At 42.1% G+C, this 22,585-nt stretch overlaps 1 protein-coding gene across 4 annotated transcripts in view; it reads right to left on the bottom strand.

Annotated features, from left to right (window-relative positions):
* Positions 1-22,585, bottom strand: part of LMAN1 (lectin, mannose binding 1) — a 140,882-nt gene that overhangs the window by 4,354 nt on the left and 113,943 nt on the right. For 3 of the 4 annotated variants that reach the window (XM_029579419.1, XM_029579411.1, XM_029579427.1), the window contains exons 12-13: positions 17,461-17,579; positions 14,027-14,087 (exon numbers count right to left, since the gene is read on the bottom strand). In XM_029579419.1, the coding sequence (XP_029435279.1) occupies positions 14,051-14,087; positions 17,461-17,579 (156 nt within the window). In that variant the 3' untranslated portion in view covers positions 14,027-14,050. Of the gene's footprint in view, positions 1-13,843; positions 14,088-17,460; positions 17,580-22,585 lie in introns of those variants that run through there. The other variant, XM_029579402.1, reaches the window with a different exon arrangement.

Genomic DNA, 22,585 nt, shown 5'->3' with positions numbered 1-22,585 from the left:
ATCTCGGAGGGAGGCTGTGCGGCTCGGCACGCGCAAGTTGCACAATTGTGCACCCCCTTGCGCGCACAAATCCTGGATTTTATAACATGCGCGCGGCAGCGCACGCATGTTATAAAATCGGTCGTAGATTTGTTCGCGCTGTGTTGCATGAACAAATTTACGCCCGTGTGCGGTTTTAAGATCTGTCCCTTACTTTTTGTGCCAAAGTGACAGCTACAAGAAACCTTCCAGGCCAGAAGCTTCAAGCTCACTGAAGAGGTTGAAAGGGTGATTTCATGAGTTGAGCATGGACTACATTGAGGTTTTAAGACATTGCAGGTTTAGTGACCAGAGGTTTGGAATGCCACATTCCTTTTATGAACTTTGAAACTAAAAGGATGGAGAGAGACCAGAGCCCCTTTCACCTGCTGGCGATATACCACAATGGCACAGAGATGACTCTTAACTGAAGAGGTGCTGAGGATATTGAATCAAGTCCCACACCATTTTGAGAACTTCTTACAGTTGAAAGTGAGGATCTTCTGTTTGAAGGCTGTCTAATTGAAATCAGCATGTCCTCCACCTCCTTAGGAAAGCGTAAGAAGGAGACTATTGCACATTCAATATCCGAGCCATGAGGTCTAGCAATAGCAGGTTCAGATGGTAGACCTGCCATCCTCCTCTGTGACAAGTCTGGGTCCTCTGCAAAGAGTCCTGAAATTATTTCTGAAATCCTCACCAATATTATTTTTGGTGCTTTGTAAAATGCTCATATTCTACACTGACTACACATTAATAGCCACCTCTTATTTTTTGAATGATAAAAGTTGAAAAATCCTCAATGAAAACTCAGGCTGAACTGACAGACTAGAAATGGATACTATACTTGCCATGGCCAGGTCAATGGATGAGGATTACCCTCAACCTTGTCCTGAAGGACCGTCTAGACAGTTCTGTCAATGAGAGAAATTGGCAGCTATGCCTAGAGTAGACTGGCGCTCCCATTCTAGCACAAAAGCATTGGGAGTTAATCTGTAGCTGTTCAGATGTATGGAGCTGAATCTTGACATTCTTGTTGTCCTCCAAGGTAAACAGGTCAATCACCAGCTTCCACCAGCAACTAACAGGTCATCCATGCCCCTTTGATACAAGGATCACTCGTACTGTTGCAGCAATCTGCCGAAACAATCCACCAAGGTATTCTGGATTCTCAGAAGGTAGGTCACTTGGGAATGAGTGTTGTGTCTGGTTCACGACCAGTTTCGGATGGCCTCCTCACAGAGAACATAAAAGCCTATGCCACCTTGTTTGTTCATATAGAACATGACCATCTGGTTATTTGGATCAAAATTCTCTTGCCCAAGAATAGATGAGAGAATGACCTTAGAACGTAACGGTTGGCTTGTAGCTCCAGAACGTTGATTTGTAAGCAACTCTAGGGACCAAGTTCTTAGGTCCACATACCACAGGTGTTCACGTCCATCCTCGGTAGAGGCATCGGTAGACAGGGTTATTTGATGCGCTGGGACACGAGGCACCTGCTGTCAGAACTTCTGGGTTCATTCATCAATGAAGGGGCATTAACATGACAAGTTACAGTAATTTGGTGGGATAATGGTTGATAGAACTGATCCCACTGGTCCTGGAGGATCCACTGAAGACCCTGCTTGTACAAAGTCAGAGGAGCCAACTGAACTGTAGCAGCCATGTGACCTAAATAAAACAAAGACTGCCTTTGATACTGATATTAGTGAAGCCATTCATCTGACTGGTCTCCTATGATGGAGCAGCAGTTGTGGAATTCAGCAGGCTGCAGGGCGCCTTTTGCTCTTTGGATGAAACTGTTGGTACTGGCCCGTCAACTGTGTTTGCTGCTGGGAGCACAATAGTAGAGGGCTTGGAATAGCAGGAACTTTCTTTGGTCACTAGAACATATTTGGAGGTCTATATTCAAATAGTCTGGATAGCAAAGTTAGCCAGGTAAACTTGTCCAGCTAATTTTGGAGGCATATTCAACAGTGCAGCAACACTACTGAATATAGCCAGCTATCTTAGTTAGCCAGCTAACTAGAGCTAGCTAACTTTAAAACAGTTCTTTGATGCAACTAGTCTTAGCCAGCTAAGTCATCTGGCTAACTATGAATATTGGAGTTGGCCGGTTAACTTAGATGGCTAACAACTCTTCCCAGTTGCACCCCTGGCCAGTCCCTTACATATTCGGCTAAATTTTAGCTACCTATCTTATTAGCTGGCTAGAATTTAACCGGATAAAGGTTGAATATAGCTGGGTAAGCCATTTAGACGGATAACTGTTACGTAATCTATCTTTGTACAATTCTGGTCGTCGCATCTCAAAAAAGATATAGTTGTGATGGAGAAGGTACAGAGAAGGGCGACCAAAATGATAAAGGGGATGGAACAGCTCCCCTATGAGGAAAGGCTAAGAGGTTAGGGCTGTTCAGCTTAGAGAAGAGACGGCTGAGGGGGGATGTGAAAGAGGTCTTGAACGAGTAGATGTGAATCGGTTATTTACACTAGGGGGCATTCCATGAAGTTTGCAAGTAGCACATTTAAGACTAATTGGAGAAAATTCTTTTTCACTCAACGCACAATAAAGCTCTGGAATTTGTTGCCAGAGGATGTGGTTAGTGCAGTTAGTGTAGCTGGGTTCAAAAAAGGTTTGGATACGTTCTTGGAGAAGTCCATTAACTGCTATTAATCAAGTTTACTTAGGGAATAGCCACTGCTATTAATTGCATCAGTAGCATGGGATCTTCTTAGTGTTTGGGTAATTGCCAGGTTCTTGTGGCCTGGTTTGGCTTCTGTTGGAGACAGGATGCTAGGCTTGATGGTCCCTTGGTCTGATCCAGCATGGCAATTTCTTATCTAAATGGCTTTTGGTTTAATATTGAAGGGTTGGATAAGACTCTTTCTGGTCAGTATACCTAGCTGGAAACCCAGATTTAATCTCATTTCCAAAATTTCAGCCCAGGAAACTGTGCTTTCAGATTGTAATAAGGAGATTGGAAACTTTAGAACTTCATATGGACAAAGTTCAGCAGGATGAATCTTTAATGGTTACAGACATAACTTATCTGCACAAATGTCAGAAAGTTTTGAGAATGTTCTCAAATGTAAAAATTTACATTGGTTAGACTCTCAAATCAGAGAAAATAATTGCTGAAAAAATGCTTTAAAAATATCTGTTGGAAATACTGAAGATTTCCCCTGAAGCTTTGCTCGAAAATCAGAATCTAAATAAAGAAATTAAATATTAGTTTCCAGGGTCTTCTATCTGCCATTGCCCAAAAGTCTACAGGAAAACTGGAACTGTCTATTTCCTTCGATAGTCTGGGTCTTTAAGCAGTTTTTGGACAATTCAGGAGGAGCATATGTTACACCAGCAACTTTTAATTGTGAGCTTTGTGTTGGAGAAGGTAAGACTGTACACTGAGGTTATTTTTCAAATTTAGGGAAATATATTTGAAAAATTAGAGGCTAGAATGTTTCTAGATGTGGCAGAAGCCACTCAAAAGAAAAAAGGTGGCGCTGTACCCTATAGTGATTCAGATAGGAGCTTTATTTTTTCTCAAAATTCTATGTAAATGTATTGCTAAATATTATGACGTTTGAGCCTGCTTAACTAACTTTCTTCCTTAGTAATAAGCTGGTCCCAGGTTCCACTCCATGACTACACCCAAGGATACTATAGTGCCTAAAGGTTAACCAATATATCTATTTTCCTTATCCCGGCTCGTTTAGGATTGGCATCAGGGTGGTTGCAGTTTGTTCAGTTGTATTTCTTGACTTGGTTCGGCATTTTCCTTTAGGTTCAGTGATGTTTTGCTCTCTTTTATGGAGGACATTAGTGTGAAGTGTGTTTATTTTCTCTTTTAATATTGGTTGCATTTTATTTGTCTGCTTTGATTACTTTGCCTAACAAGGTAATTGTTCTTGGATTTTTGTTGAACTGCAAATAAAGAGTAAAAAGAATGGGAACTCGCCAGGCCTCTCAAAATACTGGTTCTTTCAACAGGCAGAAACTTCTCCTGAAATAAGTATCTAGGCTCAAATGAGATGGGACCAAGATGGATTTGGAGAAGCTGACCAGGAATCTCAGAGGACTGGAGAAACCAGATAGTTGTACTGAGAAACTCCAGCACTCCCACAGAGACTGTCCCATTGCCAACCAATTGTCCAGGTATAGGAGCACAGAAACTCCCTTCCAATGAATTTATGCAGCTAGAACTGCAAGATATTTCGTGATCAGACTTTGAACCACAGAAGCCAAATGGAAGCACCTAGTATTTGTAGTGAGATTCATCACCATGAACCTGAGGAATTTCCAGTGGGTGGGTTGAATGGGAATGTGCACATAAGTTTCCTACAGATCCAGAGGCACATATGTTCCCTACATCCAAATCCCTCGGTTGACTGAATGGTAAAATCTTTTGGAGGGAGTTCATCTTGAATTTCTCTTGGATTGATTTTTAAGGATATGATTATTTATAATTTGTACTAGGTTTAAAACAATTGTCTAATTTTTAATATGTTGTGAATCATTACAATGGACTGTGTCTTAGTGACAGTATACAAAACCTAATAAATAAATAAAACAAATAACAGTCTGTTCAGCTTCTGTAAATACACGATAGGACTCAAATCTCCCTGATTTCTTGGAGATTTGAAAGTACCAGGAATAGAAAACCTGACCACATTCTTGGAGGTAGGACTAGCTTGATCACCTTTTGCTGAAGGAGAGGGGCTACTTCTAGCTGCAGCTGAGCAGAATGAGAGGAGGTTGGAACTGAAGGCTAACCTCTGTTGGGCCAGAGGAGGGCAAGAAAAATGCAGGTGATAGCCATACTCCACAACTTTTGGGACCCATTTGTTCTTGATGTGGATCCACTCCAGAAGAACAGGACTCTTCCACTCACCAGCGGAGGTGGGCCTCAATGATGTTAAAAACTGGACCCAGTTATTGAAGCAGAGCAGGAGTTCAATAATGGTAAAAATGATGAAAGGGTCATCTCTAGAAAAAAAAACAAAACACCTTGTAAATGAAGTATTGGCATCTGATGGGGTAGCTGGTCTCCCACTGCTGTAGAGTGGACTGATGTTCACTGATCGGAGCCACACTTCCTGCACCTTTTACTGAGTAAGTTTTCGCCACTACACGGCACATCTATCAGTCATACACATCTTCAGAGACCACTCACTCTCAACCATGTGAGCTTCCTCATAAGAACATAAGATTTGTCATATTGGGTCAAATCAAAGGTCCATCAGGCCCAGTATTTTGTTTCCAACAGTGGCCAATCCAGGTCACAAGTACCTGACAGGATCCCAAAGGGTTGATAGATTCCATTCTGCTTATCCCAGGGATAAGGAATAGATTTTCTCCAAGTCCACCTTAATAATGGTTTCTGGACTTTTCTTCCAGGAACTTGTCTAAACTTTTTTTAAACCCACCTACACTAACAGCTTTCACTAAATCCTCCAACAATGAATTCTAGAGTTTAATTAGGAGTTGAGGAAAAATAAAAAAAATTTCTCCCATTTGTCTTAAATGTATCCCCTAATAACTTCATTGAATGACACCCCTAACCTTTGTACTTTTTGAAAGAGTAAACAACTGATTCACATTTACCGATCCACTCCACTCATTTTATAGACCTCTACCAAATCTCCCCTGAGCAGTCTCTTCACAAAACTAAAGAGCCCTAACCTCTTTGGCCCTTCCTCATAGGGGAATCATTCCATCCCATTTATTATTTTGGTCACTCTTCTCTAAACTCTGCTACATATTTTTTTGAGATGCAGTGACTAGAACTGCACACAGTACTCCACATGTGGTTGCACCAAGGAGCAATACAGAGGCATTATGATATTCTCTGTTTTATTCTCCATTCCTTTCCTAATAAATCCTAGCATTCTATTTATTTTCTTGGCTGCCACATACACTGAGTAAAGGATTTCAATATATCCACGACAATGCTTAGATCCTTTTCCTGGGTGCTGACTCCCAATGTGGATCCTTGCATTGTGTAGCTATAATTTGGGTTGCTCTTCCCTAGATGCATCACTTTGCACGTGTCTACATTAAATGGCATCTGCCATTTGCATGCCCAGTCTCCTAGTCTTGCAAGGTCCTCTTGCAATTTTCACAATCCTCTTGTGATTTAACAACTTTGAATAATTTTGTGTCTTCAGCAAATTTGATCACCACACTCGTTCCCATCAGGCGGCCATTTATGAATGTGTTAAAAATCAGAAGCCCTAGTACAGATCCTTGGGGCACTCTTCCCCTTTCTCCAATGAGAAAACTAACCATTTAGCCCTACTCTTTGTTTTCTATTTTTTAACCAGTTCTCCATCCACAACAGAACATTGCTCCCTATCCCACGACCTTTTAATTTCCTCAAGAATCTCTCAGGAGGTTCTTTGTCAAACTCTTTATGAAAATCCAGATATAGTATAAACAACTATATCACCTTTATCCACATTTATTCATGACTTAAAAAAAAAAAAAAGTGTAGCAATTTGGTGAGGCAAGACTTCCCTTGCCTAAATCCAATTTGATTTCATCCCATTAAACTATGTCTATTTATATGTTCATAAATTTTGTGTTTTAGAATAGTGTCAACCATTCTTCTCATCACGGATATCAGGCTCACTGGTCTGAGTTTCTCAGGTCACCCTTTAAAAAAAAAAAAAGTGTTACATTGGCCGGGGCAGTTCTATGAGGCAGGGTGAGGCGGCCGCTTCAAGCAGCAAACATTGGAGGGGCGGGGGGGAAGAAGAGGAGGGAGTAATTTTTGCTGTTGCCTCACCCTGCTGCCAAAACAAATGACCAGCCAGCCTCTGGTGGATAGCCCTGGGGGAATTCTGCACTACTGTGAAGCGTAGAATCCCCCCCCCCCCCCCCACCTGTTATGCAGAGCCCATCCTGCTCATGGCAGATATGAAGGGCCCAGTGAGAGTATGTGTAGAAGGGTGTGTGCGTATGTATATATGTGAGGGTGCTTGAGGGGAGGAGAGAGAGAGAGCGAGCATGTGTGAGTGCGCTTGGGGGGGAGAGAGAGAGCATGTGTGAGTGCGCTTGGGGGGGAGAGAGAGAGCGCATGTGTGAGTGCGCTTGGGGGGGAGAGAGAGAGCGCATGTGTGAGTGCGCTTGGGGGGAGAGAGAGAGCGCATGTGTGAGTGCGCTTGGGGGGGAGAGAGAGAGCGCATGTGTGAGAGTGCTTGGGGGGGGAAGAGAGAGAGAGCATGTGTGAGAGAACTGACTCCCTAGCAGGCTTTTTGCTACAAATGTACCTGAAAAAAGGTATGATGAGTTTTTGTTTCTACAGCAAGCTTCTTTTCAAATTCTCTTTGCCTTCTTTATCAATGCTTTGAATCTAAATTGCCAATGCTTATGCTGTTTCTTGTTTTCTTCACTCAGATCCCTTTTCGAGGAATATTCTTTTTGGCTAGAAAATCCACTCCACCTCACCTTTTAACCATGTCGGCAGTCATCTGGCCTTCTTTCCACCCTTTTTTTTTTTTAGTGTCTGGAATACATCTGTTCTGGGCTTTCAAGATGGTATGTTTAAACTCTTAACTTCTGCAGATGCTCCTTTCAGTTTTTTCCTATCCATTTTTCTCATAATATCCCTTTTGAAAGTTAAATGCTATCGTAGTAGATTTCCTTCATGTCCTCCCTCCAGTTATCACGTCAAATTTGATCATGTTAGGGCCAGATGGCAATGGCGATATCATCACATGATTTGGTCTCTTTAACCATATCATATCATGTGTTCCACTAAGGATTAGGTCTAAAATTGTTCCCCATCTTGTCTGTTCTTGAACTACTTGCTCCATGAAGCAGTAATTTATTTAAATCTAGAAACTTTACCTTCTCAGCATGCCTTGATATGGCATTTATCCAGTCAATACAGAGGTAATTGAAATTGCCAATTATTACTGCATTGCTATTTTTGTTAGCTTTCCTAATTTCTTTTAGCATTTCATCATGTCTGTTCATTCTGGCCAGGTGATTTTATTCCCCTTTTCACATGGAATTTCTATCCTTAAAGATTCTACAGTGCATTTTGCTTCCTGTAGAACTTTGATCCTGTTTGACTCCATGCTCTCTAACATATAGAGCCACCTCTCCACCAATGTGCTCTATCCTATCATTGCAATATATTTTGTACCCTGGTATCACGGTGTCCCATTAATTAACCTCCTTCCACCAGGTATCTGCCTCTTCATTTAGTGCTATGCATTCTAACTCTCCCATCTTATTTTTTAGGTTTCTAGCATTTGCATATAGACAAGAGAAGGTACAGAGAAGAGCTACCAAAATGATAAGGGGAATGGAACAGCTCCCCTATGAGTAAAGAGGTTAGGGCTTTTCAGCTTAGAGAAGAGACGGCTGAGGGGGGATATGATAGAGGTGTTTAAAATCATGAGAGGTCTAGAATGGGTAGATGTGAATTGGTTATTTACTCTTTTGGATAACAGAAAGACTAGGGGGCACTCCATGAAGTTAGCATGGGGCACATTTCAAACTAATCGGAGAAAGTTCTTTTTCACTCAACGCACAATTAAACTCTGGAATTTGTTGCCAGAGGATGTGGTTAGTGCAGTTAGTATAGCTGTGTTTAAAAAAGGATTGGATAAGTTCTTGGAGGAGAAGTCCATTACCTGCTATTAATTAAGTTGACTTAGAAAATAGCCACATAGCCAATAGCCTAGCAACAGTAACATGGAATAGACTTAGTTTTTGGGTACTTGCCAGGTTCTTATGACCTGGATTGGCCACTGTTGGAAACATGATGCTGGGCTTGATGGACCCTTGGTCTGACCCAGTATGGCATGTTCTTATGTTATGACGTTTCAAAATATGTATTTTGCAAGCTGCTTATCAGTTGACAAGAGCAATCTGGAATATTTCTGCTCTGTCTGCTCTTTATTTAAAGGCACCTGGGCTATTTTAATATTTACTGCAACCTCTCTATTGGGATGCCCTAACATTCCTGTTTTGTTAGTATCCTTCAAAGTTGTGCTTCTCAGTGACTATTAGCTTTCCATCATCTAGTTTAATTTAGTGACAGCAGCCTAGTTTTACTCTTTTTAAAGTGAAGCCCATTCCTCCAGAACGTTCATGGGTTCCTAACAAATCTAAAATCCTCTTCTCTACACTGTCTCATCCACGCATTAAAACTCTGGAGCCTTGCATGTGGAAAGGTGAGCATTTCTGAGAATGCAACCCTGCAGGTTCTGGATTTCAGTTTCCTACCTAAGAACCTAATTTAGTCTCCAGAACCTCCCTCCTGCACTTTCCTATGTCACTGGTACCATATATATGATGACAGTCACTCTCCAGCACTCTCTAAAATCTTATCTAGGTGGCACATGAGGTCTCACCAGGCAACCAAGTTACCAAGTGATTCTCACGCTCCAAACAGAGATCATTGAGGTTCTGGCCACAGTTTCAAAACCCACTTATGCATACCCGATAAGATGCTTCTCTGTAACTTCTACAACTCAGCAGATATCTGCATGCCCAGAGGCTGACTACTGTCAAGGCTTCATCTTCTGGACACACTCATGAAGATACTGCACCACAAACTCATGCCCCACAATCCCAGCACTAAGCATGGATCTCTGAAAGATCTTTTTCTCAAACACATATAATACCTTTGGATCCTTCCCAGAAGATGTGTGAGAATGATCCTGGGTGCCCATTTGCTAGTTTTAACACGACTCCAGCACCATACAGTGGTGCAATAACTGGACTATATCAAAGCCTAGTGAGGCATAGACTCTATACTGCAAATCAATCTTTTGAGTTACCAGAAGACATGAAATCTGAGCCTGCCACATTTTCGTTTGTAGATCCTTGAGAAGCCCATGTATCGGATATGGCCCCAGAGGCTAGAGCAATGGTAAACTGAAAACATCCATTTTTAGGTTATGTGCCTTCCTTTCATGATTGGAATGTGCCTTTGCTAATTTATCCAGAAAGTGCAAATAGCAAAGATCATCTGGAGGCAGGTCCAATATGGATCCCCATAGAGTCATCCTCATTAAACTGATATCAATAAGTGAGACTGAGTAGGAGACCTTTGTTGATCTGATGGAGAAACAATTGGCAAGAATGCAGAGTGGACTGACCCCACATCTTCCCCTTCTGAACCATGAAGGTGATTCACTCAAAGGTAAATTTAGCACCTAAGGGCAAGGACTCATTCCAAATGCCAAAATTCAAGGTGAGGCTTGAATTTATCACAGACTGTGCGAGGTCAGACTATGCAGAAAAAATAATTCCATCCTGGACAGAAAAAGATCCAGCTTCCCCCTCTGGTCTTCAGGGCTCAAGAAGGCAAAGAAATTCTTCATCAGTTCTGCTAGTTGGGCTCCCACTGGACAAGGAACCTTTGCACCAGAGTTGGGGGCAGACATCCTCTTCAGACACCTAGATTGGTTCTGCCTCAGTGAGGCACTGCTGAATAAGAGCTCTAAGGCACAGTAGTAGCAATTGCAGTAGTGGTGGGTTCTGACAGACCATGCCAGCTACACCACTGTGTCCCGCTGACCAATACCACCGGACATTGGTACCATTTTCTGCACCAAAGCTCTATTCTGCCAGGATGGACTGACACCTATCCTTGTACATCGAGGTGCTCTGCTCTGATGATACTGACGGTGCCTTGCCGAAGGACAACAGTATATGCTGCACAATACAATGGACAATGCCAGGGCTGGCTCTGGATACAACAAATAGTTTGGCACCACATGGACCTTCTGTGCTAGAAAGGAGAAAGCTTCCTCAGTGCAGGTGGCCATCTCCCATCTCGGCGTTAATGACAACCCCAGAGTGAACCACTTGTGCTGCTTAGGTGATCTGCTAGACACTTCATTTGGTGCCATCATCTTCAGTGCTTCACTCAACGCCTAACTTGTCATGGATCTGGGAGGCAGCGTCACAGGTGGGGAGAGGGGCAGAGGCCATTCCTGACTTGCAGAAAATAGGGGGTTGAATCCCTCCTCAGATATTTGCGGTACCAAAGAACTCCCAACAGAAGGAGCATCTCTGCTACCCAGCCTTGTGCAAAGGAGTCGGGGGTCTTACCAGACAGTGCTTTGCACAAGGCATTCATCTTTCAGGCACGATACTGCTGCATCCTTGGGGACATCCAACCACAACTTTCACAGTTGGAAGCGTCATGAACCAGACCCAGGCAGCAATAGCATACAGAATGTGTGTTGATGATAAAACATAAGATGCCCACAAATGCAGGCTTTTAAAGACTTTGATTTTTCCAGACCTGAAAAGTTCTGTTGTGCATCTACCAAGGCAGTGGTAAAAGAAATAATAAATGCAACATGGCAGAAAACAAGGCCAAAATAAGGAGGCCAAAGACAAAAATGTTGAGAGAGTGACTGTGAATATATCTGGGGCATAGCTCGAACAAAGAGACTGAGGGGCTTACAAAGCAGTGTGCGTACAGACCACCTGTGCATGCTCAATAGGACTTTTAATGAGCTCTGAGAGTTAGGTCAGTATTGGTGCCATCAGATGTCACTCATGCGTTATGGCCGATTCATGCCTGCTTGTTGATGGAGAATCAGAACTACATCTCCCTGCATGCAGCAAGGTATATACTAGAACCAGTGCAGTCTGACATCCTTGGAATGGTTATGATTAACTTGTTGTATGCTGCCCCTATCAAGCTTTATGATCAAACTATACTTAGCTAACCACAAGTCAAGCTATCCCAAAGGCCTTGCTGCTTTCATTGTAGCAAGAAATATACTGAATATTGGTTAAAACTGTTGTACTTACAAAACAAATCTTCTTGTAATTTTGCAAAGGATAACATACTACTACATTAAGAGACCATCCAGATACTGACTTCTCACCTAACAAATAGAAATCTTACAACTGAAAAATATATTTTTGGTCAAAGTTCACTAAAAAAAACCAACATTATTCACCTCTCTCTTTCATACAAAAATCCACTCCCCCCCCCCCCCCCCCAATTTAGCTCACCTGTCATACCAAACATTCCTGGAATGTTCTTTCAATCTAACTCTATAAGTGTCTAAAATATGAGATATTAGTGCAGACTGTGGCTTCCTTATAGCTCTCCTCCAATATGGTGCCCTTGGTGCTGGCATACCTGGTGAATGAGCATGCAAGAGCTCCAGTTAGGTATTGAAAGCCAGTAAGATGGTAGTAGTTAGTACTTTGCTGGCATATATTGTCTAGTCAAAGCCTCAATTGTATGTCAAAACCAGTGGAGTCATATAGGAGCAAATAAGATACAAAGCTGAGATATACCACAATATTTAAGTATCTAAAGAAAGTCCTTATAAACAGGTAAGGAAACTTTTCAATAATACTATGGGTAGGGAAACTCTGGGACAAAGTGATTTTTGACTGTAAAGGTTGGGATATTGTTCCTTTAAAGAGTACAGTTATTTTAAACATCTGACATGCCAGATGTCTTAGGGCATGTCTTAGGGCAGGTACAGTTCTCGTGTTGCTTGGGTTTGACCAGGGCTTCCTGCTCCCAATATATGTCAAATCAAGCAAGTAATACACAGGTCAGTTCACACAAACACATTGGAAAGAATGTAAATGCACAAGTTCTCTGGAAACCTGACTTAGGAGACAAACCTGTGACATCTGATACAGAAACGTAGTTGCACAACATTCACAGACGCCAACAGGAGGCATGCATGGCTCATGCCAACAATTTACCCTCCCTCACCTCCAAAAAGGCCATCATGACTATGCAACTCTGCTGCCAAGAACAAAAATTAAGAAAAGAAAAAATACAAACAAGCAAGGAAACCATGGCATAGCAGTTCCCCAAGAGGACTTTTTTCTCACAACAATTTCTTGGGAATTTGCCTTATCCATTTACCTGTGCAGGGTGTAACACTCAACAGTGGTCAAAAGAATTCAATATGATGATAGGATAAGGCCGTCTTTTGGCCATCCCCGGTAAAGCAAGTGAAAAAAGTGATTTCTTCCTCCCCCATTTTCAGCTCGAGCCATAAATTTTCTGAGAAAACATTATTCCAGTTTAATAATGTATTTACATTAAATACATTAAAATCTTCTTTAATTTACAGTCATTGTATCCTGAAATTTGGTTGCTTTATGTTGAATGGTTAGAGAGTGAACGTGCACATAGACAAAGCAAAAAAAAAAAAAGTGATTTTCTTTTAGGCAAAAAAAAAAAAAAAATTTAACATAAGCAATGGTACAAGTGAGTGCATCATGATAAGACAAGTCTCAATGCACTTGTGCTGTACCACCAGGAAAGTTTGGTAAGATTTGTCTTCTGGCTTATAAGCAGGAGTACCTTGCCACATTTATAAAGAAACCCCTTTTTAAAGAAAATACTACTTAAAATGTTTGTTTAATCAGCAAGGGGGCAAAGAGGTACCTAGATAACTATACAAACAAAAAAAACCACTTCAATCTAACTGCTTTGTCGTGTTGCCCCATTCCTCAGTGCCGTTTCCCATTTACCACCCCCATAAGAGACCTCCCATTTATCCTTTTCCTTTACTTCCAAGGACATCCATGGACTTGAAAATAACATCATAAATGGGAAATAAAGTCTCTCGAAGCAATGGGCAATTTCCTAACACGGGTTCCTGTCAGCTGAATGTAACAACTTTATTGGTGGGAGCAGAAACAGGACCATGGAGGTAAAATAATCATGTGCATGGATTTAAAAAAAAAAAAAAAAAAAAAAAAATGAAAAAGTGCTTCTCATGCCTCCTTTTCTTTTTGTTGTAAAGCAAATCAAATAGGAAAAAGATGTTTTAAAAAATAAAAATCTAGGTCTCTTACGTCAGTCTCCCTGTTTTAATGTTTAGTTCTTTTACATTAGTCATAAACCAGGTTTTTTTTTTTGTTTCACACAAAAAAAAATTTCAATAATTTAATCTAGCAAAGTACTTGAGACACTAAAAAAAAATTCCCTCATGTGGAAACCCGTGTCTTGCTGCGAGCGTACATATGGTAGATACATACGCGCACGCATACACAAATAGCTCATCAAAAGAACTTCTTCGCTGCCGCTTCTTGCTGGCTCCTAAGGATAAACAAAGGTAAAAAAAAAATAAAAAGCGTTAAAAGCTTTTATTTAATTTACATACACTCATTATATCAGCCTAACTGGAAGGTCCTACTTGACTTTAAAAACTGGCTGAAATACGTCATGTTTCCTGAACACTCCAGGTTTCTACGATTTTGAAGACTGGTTTGGTCATTAGGCAGGCACACAAACCCACTGTAGCAGTAAAATTACTCGTTTCCCTGCACCTTTTCACCAGTAAAATCCTAAAAAAAAAAAAAAAATGCTGTTTTACTACTGCAATGTACAGTAGCAGTGCTTCCCAAGCCTGTCCTGGGGCCCCCTCAGCCAATTAGGTTTTCAGGATATCCACAATAAATGTGTGTGAGGTAAATTTACATATTCTGAGTCTCCATGGTATACATATTTCTCTCATGCATATTCATTGTAGATATCCTGAAAACTCAAGAGGCTGTGGGGTCCCCAGGATAGGCTTGGGAAGCCCTGCCATAAGGGATGCTTGTATTTGCAATAGTTTACAAAGTTTTGGTATATTATGCTAAATCTATAAACTTAGGTATAGAAGTGTCAAATGTAAATCCAATATGGAAAGCCATATAGCAGTAGTAAAACACTATTTCATGGCTGGTAACTGGAGAGAGAGGAAAATACAACTGGAGAATGTTTCTTGTTTAAATGGAAATGCCGACTACTGGAAGCTTTCTATCATCATTATAGATAGTTTGGGTAAAAAATGTAAATAAAGAGGGAAAAAAAACCCTTTTTTTTTTTTAAACCTTAGGATATTTGAAATGGTTGCACTGACGGTATTAGGAAATTCCACATCAACAGGAGCCACTGAACAGCAACCGAGCCGAGCTCCGAAGCAAATCATAAAGAGCGCCTGCTAAGGCGGCAGTGGAGGATTCCATCCTGGCCACCTCCTCGCTCTCCAGAAGCTGCGGAATCCAACGAAGGGGGGCCCGTACCACAAGTGCAGAGCAAATGGAGATCTGAACCGCCGCCGCTGAAGAGACGAACAAACTCTTCAAGGAAAGTTCCATTCTCCTATCTTGAGGACCCTGTAAAGACCCACCACCTTCCACCAGAATAGTGGTCCACCTAGTTAGCGGCAGTGACCAAAATACCTGCAAAACCTTTTGAAGCGTATCCGGCGGGAGAGGATACAGTCTCTGTAGAGGCCTCACACTACTAAGAGCTGATTCAGGGGACTCCCACTCTGTTATCATCATCTCCTCCACCTCAAGGCGTAGAGAAAAGAGCCCCACACCGAAGTCTCCTGAGGTTTCAACTCCTCCAGAGCAAGAGAGCACCTACTCTATTAAAGTCTGATTTAATCTCTGCGAAACAACCGGATTACAGAGTCATCCTCTGGACCCAGCGAGAGCTCCCTTTCCTCCACGGAGGCTGAACTCTTCAGCAATCCCGGGATCCTTTGTGCCCCCCAGGGTCCTCCCCACAAAGGCCCAGATGCTTCAATAGTCCCACACGCACATTTAGCAGGGACCTGGGAGAACAAAACTGGTGGAAAGTTCTCTGAAGCCTTCCCACTAGTACCTTGCGTTACCCTCCCCTGGCCATGAGAAGGCACAAAAGGCCCGATGTAGAAAATCAAAAATTCCAGGAAGAAATCACCATGGGACCCCAGAACCACAGACTATGTGCCCCCCCCCCCAAAAGGGAATCCTGAGGAAACTACCACCGGCATCAAGGTAGGAGGGTGCATCAAACATCCCTGAAGGCCCAGCTGTGTCTGAATCCCAGGGGCCTAGTCCCACGGGAAGCGCATTGCACTGGCCATGGACTCAGGAGCACTCTCTGTAGCCGGGTGTCAGGGCCCTTAGTGCCAGATAAGGAGAACAGTTGGAGGGGGGCGCAAGCCAGCCACCGGACACCAGGCTTCTCCCTAGTCCTCAAGCACGCGCAGTATCCCACAGGCCTCACGCAGACAAGCGCCACGAGCATGCCTGTCCATCTCCTCTGCTGCGATTCCTGCCAACTGCCATTTGACCAACCGCACGGCCCAAAAATCCTCAGTGCAAACCAGAGCTGGCTCGAAGGAAAATGTTCCCCGTCCCCTCCACACAGCTGTGAGCATTTTCCCACTGACTCACCATAGTAACGGCTTTCTTCTTAGAGTCTGCCTGTTTCTTAGAAACTTTAGCTGAAGGAGAAAAACAGTCAAAAGGCAGAGGACTAAAGGGAGAGGGGAGGAGGAGGACCGAAAGGGATCAGAAGTAAAGAAAATGTATCTTCTTTCTGAACTTTCTTTTCCCACCTTTCCCCTGTCCAAGCTCAGCCAAAGCCCCATCAGGGACGGGAGAGACTACTAGGGCCTCGTACTTCTGGCCGAAACCAGTAGCCTGGCCCAGGATCTGATCCCAGATCCAATGATGAACTGCTCCATCACCCACCCAGCCCCTACCATCTGCTGGAGGCAGAAAATACTGCAGCTTGGCACCACCCCTAAGTAGTGGCTGAGACATCACAGTGATGGCAGTGGGGAAACAACCCACTCATCAAGAACTGGACTGGTGTAGCAGGACGAGATGGAAACCTAATCCTAGCTCAGAAACACCACCCACTACAATGCAGATAAAAGCGCACACAGCGGCACAAACTGTGTACCTTCATCTGTAAACAGGGTAGGAAACTTTCAAACAGCTCATTTCCACAGGTAAAATGCAGTTTTACCTGTGGAAATGGCTTTGAAAATTGCCTTCAAAAGACAATAAAGGAAGACTGAACCTAGCACTGATTCTTGAGGTACCTCGCTGGTCACTTTCTCATCATCCGAGCAAACAAGAGTTCTTGAGCTCGACCAATTTCACTGTTTATAATTTATCTTTCAACTTCCAGACAGGCTAGCTTGCGCACCAGTCTATGCAAAGCAGTGTCAAAATGCTTTACTGAAATCCAAACCAGGACCACACCTACTGCACCCCTCCCCTTATCCGCTACTCTGGTCACTTCATCACTTTTAACCCTAGTTGAAAGAACAAAACAATGTCATTCCTTCTTAACAGACACTTTGGGACTTTTACAATGGAAATGTATTTTTAAACACACCTTTTCTCTTTCACTCAACCCAATAAAAGCGTGTCAGGGTAAAAACATTTAGCACCAGTGCTCTTTTCAAGGAGAAAGTTAGTGCAACAAGAATTATATTCATCTAAAGGAACATACCCCTTATTATGCACTCACTTGGCTATTCAAGAGAGGCTGCCTTAAGCAAAAATGTTCTTACAAAAGGTAATGCAATAAAATAAAACCATGCTAGTCAAAACATAGTGTATGTTTAATGCAGCTGTAAATAATCCACTTCTATTAGCCACAGAAAAACATGCACCAGCTCCTTCTGTAAACTCACCTGTACATGATGTAGCCAATAAACAAAACTGTTTGGATGGCTACAAATATGAAGAAGTGTGACGTAGACATACAGGATGGAAATGGTGGTAACTCTGGGCAATTTTGCTTTTCATGTGGCTATAATAGATAAAAACATTTAAAACAAAAAGCAAGCATGATCAGTGTTGTGTGTTCAATGATTAAATATGCAAGCTACAAAACAGTAAACAAAGAATGTAATAATGATGTTAAAACATTTTAAAATGAATTAGACAACTCAGAACAGGTCAAAGGTAATCTGGTAAAAATGTATAGCTAGACTAAATTAAAAGCAAATTCGGATATCTCTAAAGATTTAAATTGGCTCTGTTTTTTGTTTTTAATTATGCTATTTTTCTTTGTATGTGCCCCCTCCAAGAAATAACTGCAACTAGAATGCCACTGCTACCTGCAATTTCAGTTCTAAAATCCTCCTTCCCAGCAAGGAAGCCACATACAGAAATATTTACTATTTTAATCCCCCCCCTGCCCCTTCCTCTTCCTTCATTAGTCTATCTCTGCCCAGAATAGTGTCTTATATGGATCTTGGCTGCCTCTTATGACATCCCCATTGGCTCCCTATTCACTTCAGAATCATCTACAAATCCGTTACCATCATATACAAGTCCATCCACCACCATACGTCACTTGACCTTCAACACCCGCTCAGTCCACACAACTCCCTTAGACCGACCAGAGAAGCCTACAGAGGATCCCTCCAGGTTCCCAATACAAAATTCACGCGGCACATAACCACAAGAGAATAGGCTCTCTCAACAGCCGGACCATCACTCTGGAACTCCATCCCCACGAACCTTCGCCAGAAGCCTTGCCTGCCAACCTTCCGAAAAAGATTAAAAACTTGGCTATTCAAACAAGCCTTCCCTGACCACACCTGAATCACACTACATATGCAAAGATTGTAACCACTCCGGACTTGTAAATAATTATTAATTTACGACGTTAACCTTCTACTGCTTTTTCTCTCTTGTCCCAGTTCCATTACCCCTGTTCATTGTAACTGCAACTCCTCTGCATCAAATTCTGTTATTGTTTTTTCTGCACACCCTGTTTGAATGTAAACCGGCATGATGTGATTTTATCATGAATGCCGGTATATAAAAAAAACTAAATAAATAAATCCCTACTATCTAGATATGCAATGGTATAACCATTTACACTGGTTTGATCTACAGGCCTCCAAATGGACAGTGATCTGGCCAAAGACATTGAAAAGGTGGGAAGAAGAGAGAAGTTTTGCTGGTTTCAGATTTTAATCTGTCAGACACAGACTGGAGAATCCCTTCTGCAGAAACTGTAAGTATAGAGAGAATGTGGATGCCACTCAAGGGACCCTGTTCAAACAAATGATGATGGAACCCAGAAGGGGAAGGGTCATACTGAACATGGTAATCGTGACAGTATCTCTAATACTTAGGTAGGTACATACCTGAGCACCAATGGATCAGAGAATGGTTTGATAACATAACCAAGACCATCGAGAAGTCACATAAAGCTCAAAGTCCTTTCAAAAAAACTGACTTTGTTAAGACAGGGAAGTAATTTGAGAAGGAGCTAGAAGACTGGGAGAAGATAGATGAAATGGAACAGAGATGAACTAAACTGAACAGAATTATAATAAAGGCAACAAATCTTTAAGAAAGCTAGTTTGCTTACCATAAAAGGTGTTTTCCATAGATAGCAGGATGAATTAGCCATTACATGCAAGTGACATCTTCCAACAGCACCGAACAGACCTCTTTCTCAGCTCATAGAGCCTTTGCTCTACTAAGCATATGTGAGAATTCCTGCTCAGGCTTGCCTTGTGAGCCCCCTCAGTTGAATTTAGAGCTAATTCTCCAGGGAGGCAGGAGAGTATTTAACATGGCTAATTCATCCTATCTATGGAAAACACTATTTACAGTAAGTAAACTTGCTTTTTCTGTTGATAGGGATGGTTGAATTAGCCACCAAACATGAGGAATCCCAAACTGAGAGTTGCAGTAAATAATTTACTGAAAAAAGGCAATCAAGATCTCACCATGACGAGTGGACTACTGGGTGAACAGGCTACTCAGAACTGCTTGTCCAAATTGGTTGTCACTTCTTAGGAGATTGCTCAGACAGCAATCCGATGCAAAGGTTTGCACGGATGACCAAATTGCAGCTTTGCAGATGTCTTCATGAGGCTTGGCTTGCAGATGAGTCACGGATACAGCTATGGCTCTAACTTGATGACCCTTGGTGGTGTCTGTAATTTGTAAGCCTGCCACGGTATAGCAGTCTGCTAGTCAGCTGGACAACTTACATACTGTCACAGTCTGTTTGGATTGTAAGAGACAAATAGGTGAGAAGCCAGATGACAAGGCCGAGTTCTTCCCTTGTAGTACACCAAGGCCCTTTTACAGTTTAAGGTTTGAAGAGTTTTCTCACCATTGTTTGCATGTGTCCTCAACAAGAACGCAGGCAACTCACCGCACTATTGTGGTTAGAATTGTGTATAAGGCATATAATGAACTAAAGCCTGAACCTTGCCAACTATTGCTACAAGGAATATTACTTTCAACATCAGGAACCTGAGAGAAGTCAACTCTAATGGTTAATATGACTGTTTCATTAGTTGTGCCAGAACCATGTTTACATCCCTGGGTACAGGTAGTTTCCAAGTTCATAAAACATACGAAAACTCCAGTTGTAAAACCAACAGATGAGTTGAGACAGGCTTGTCAATTTGAGCATGGTAAACCACCACGGCACTAAAACATACTCTTATTGATGAGGTGCTTATACCTGAATCAGAGAATGAATAAACATGCAAATAGATTCAAGGTATTGTGGAGAACCTACTCCATTTAAACCCATAGGCTTTTCAAGTTGATGGTTTTCTGGCAGACACTAGAATATCCTCAACTTCCGTCAGTAAAGACAACTTGGTGATTACTAAGCACTCAACATCCAAGCTATCAAGCTGAGTAAGGGAAGATTTTGATGAAACAGGTTTACCTCTTCTTGAGTTAACAAGGATGGATCTGATCAGAGAGGAATCAGAGGACCGTTAGACAGCTTTACTAGATATGCAAATCAAACGTGTGAACCAAGCTGAAGATATAGGATCAGAGTCCCCTAAAAAAAAAAAAAAAAAAAAAGCATTCCAATTGAGCGGAAAAACATCTTGAGCTTATTTATCTGAGTTCGCTTACAAGAATGGAGCACACCTTGCCCAGTTTTCTGTTTTCTCTGATGTACTCTAAATGGGTTGAATGCTGGGAGAACCCATAGACTGAATAGTCCATCGGCTATTGACTGTTGTAGACACCATTTGTGTATTTATTTATTTATTTATTTTTTATATTCACAAATACTGCAGGTATTTCCTATCCCCAGAGGACTTACAATCTAAAGTTTGTACCTGAGGCAATGGAGGATAAAGTCACTTGCCCAAGATCACCCTGGTTTCCTGGTTCATAGCCTGCTGCTCTAACCAATAGGCTACTCCTCCACTCCGTGTAGTTTAAAAACTGTGGACGTGATCTGCCAACTTGTTGGAGATCCCTGGAAGGTAGGTCACTTGCAAGCAGCCCAATGACTGCATGTCCATCCCCATATCTTTATCACTTCATGGCAAAGAGTAGATGATTGTGCCTCTTGTTTGTTCACACAGAGCATGGCTATTTGGATGTTGATTTGAATGAGAATGCTCTTCTGTAGGAAGAGAGTGGATGGGGCATATCTGATTGCTTTCTATTCTAGGATGTTGATTTGAAATTGTCTTTCCTGTCTTTCTATTAATGATCACATTCCTGGGATTTGAAAGGTTTCTGTATGGGCCCTCCAACCTTTTGTGGAGGCATTCATCTCCAACGTGACTTGGTGAGGAAGCATATGGACTACAAATCCCTCCTGAAGAATGTATGAATATAGCCACCCCATTTCATTTGCTCTGCACATTGGTTGACAAGGGTTGAATGAGCTAGTCCCACTGGAAGCAGATGCCTCACTGCAGGAGCCGTTAGCTGTTAGTAAAATTACATGAATTGCAGTTGCCATTTGGCCCAAAACAACTAGATCATCTCTGACCATTGATCTAGTCGTCAATATTTTATAGACTATGGATCTGAGTGTATCTGCCTGGTCTGAAAGAAGGAAAGCCTTCTCTTGTAGAGAATCTATCCATGCGCCAATGAATTTGATTTTCCAGGAGAGAATAGGAGTTGATGCCTCGAAATTTACTATGAATCCCTAGCAACTGTAGCAATTCTACTGCCTTCTTCATGGGAGGTTAGCACATTTTTCTTAGAGCTCACTGTCACAAGCCAGTCATCCAGGTAAGGGAAGACTTGGATGACCTGATGCCACAGAAGCGCTGCTACTAGAGCCAGGTATTTGGTAAGCACCTCCGGTCCTGCTGAGAGACTGAAGGGGAGCATTTTATACTAGTGGGAAGAGTTCACTATAAATCACAGGTAATGCCAGTGTGAGGGATGGATGGGAATATGCACCTAAGCATCCTTTAGATCCAAATTGTACATCCACTCCCCCTTCTAGGCAAAGGGAAGAATTGTATGAAGGGAATTCATTTTGAATTTCTCCCAGAGCATATACACATTCAGGGTTAATTCCAGGAAGGGTCTCAGTCCCCCAGATTTCTTGGAGATATGGAAATAGCGGACGTAGAAATCCTGGCCATGGTGATGGGGAGGAACAGATTCTATTGCCTATTATTCAAGAAACAACTCCACTTCGGCAGAGCTGCATCAAGTGAGATGGATCCAGATAGGAAAATTGGTACTTACCTGCTAATTTTCATTCCTGTAGTACCACATCTCCTGGGTTTTGCCTCTCCTCCAGCATATGGAGAAAGAGTTTCACAGACACTGCCACTTAACTTAGTGTGCCACCTGCAGTCCTTCAGTATTGATAAGTACCTAAGCCAAGATGGCAACCATAAACAATAACAATTACAAAATCATATATGCCCTGAACGAACAGTGGGAAGTGGAAACAGAACAGACAATCTCGCCCACGGTAAAAACATGTAGGACTAACAAAATCTATGCCAATCTTCAGAATAATTATAAGGTTCTGAGTGGACTCTCCAAAATTCC

The sequence above is a fragment of the Rhinatrema bivittatum genome, chromosome 1, assembly GCF_901001135.1.
Source record: "Rhinatrema bivittatum chromosome 1, aRhiBiv1.1, whole genome shotgun sequence".
Classification (NCBI taxonomy): domain Eukaryota; kingdom Metazoa; phylum Chordata; class Amphibia; order Gymnophiona; family Rhinatrematidae; genus Rhinatrema; species Rhinatrema bivittatum.
This window is presented reverse-complemented; position numbering and strand designations above follow the sequence as displayed.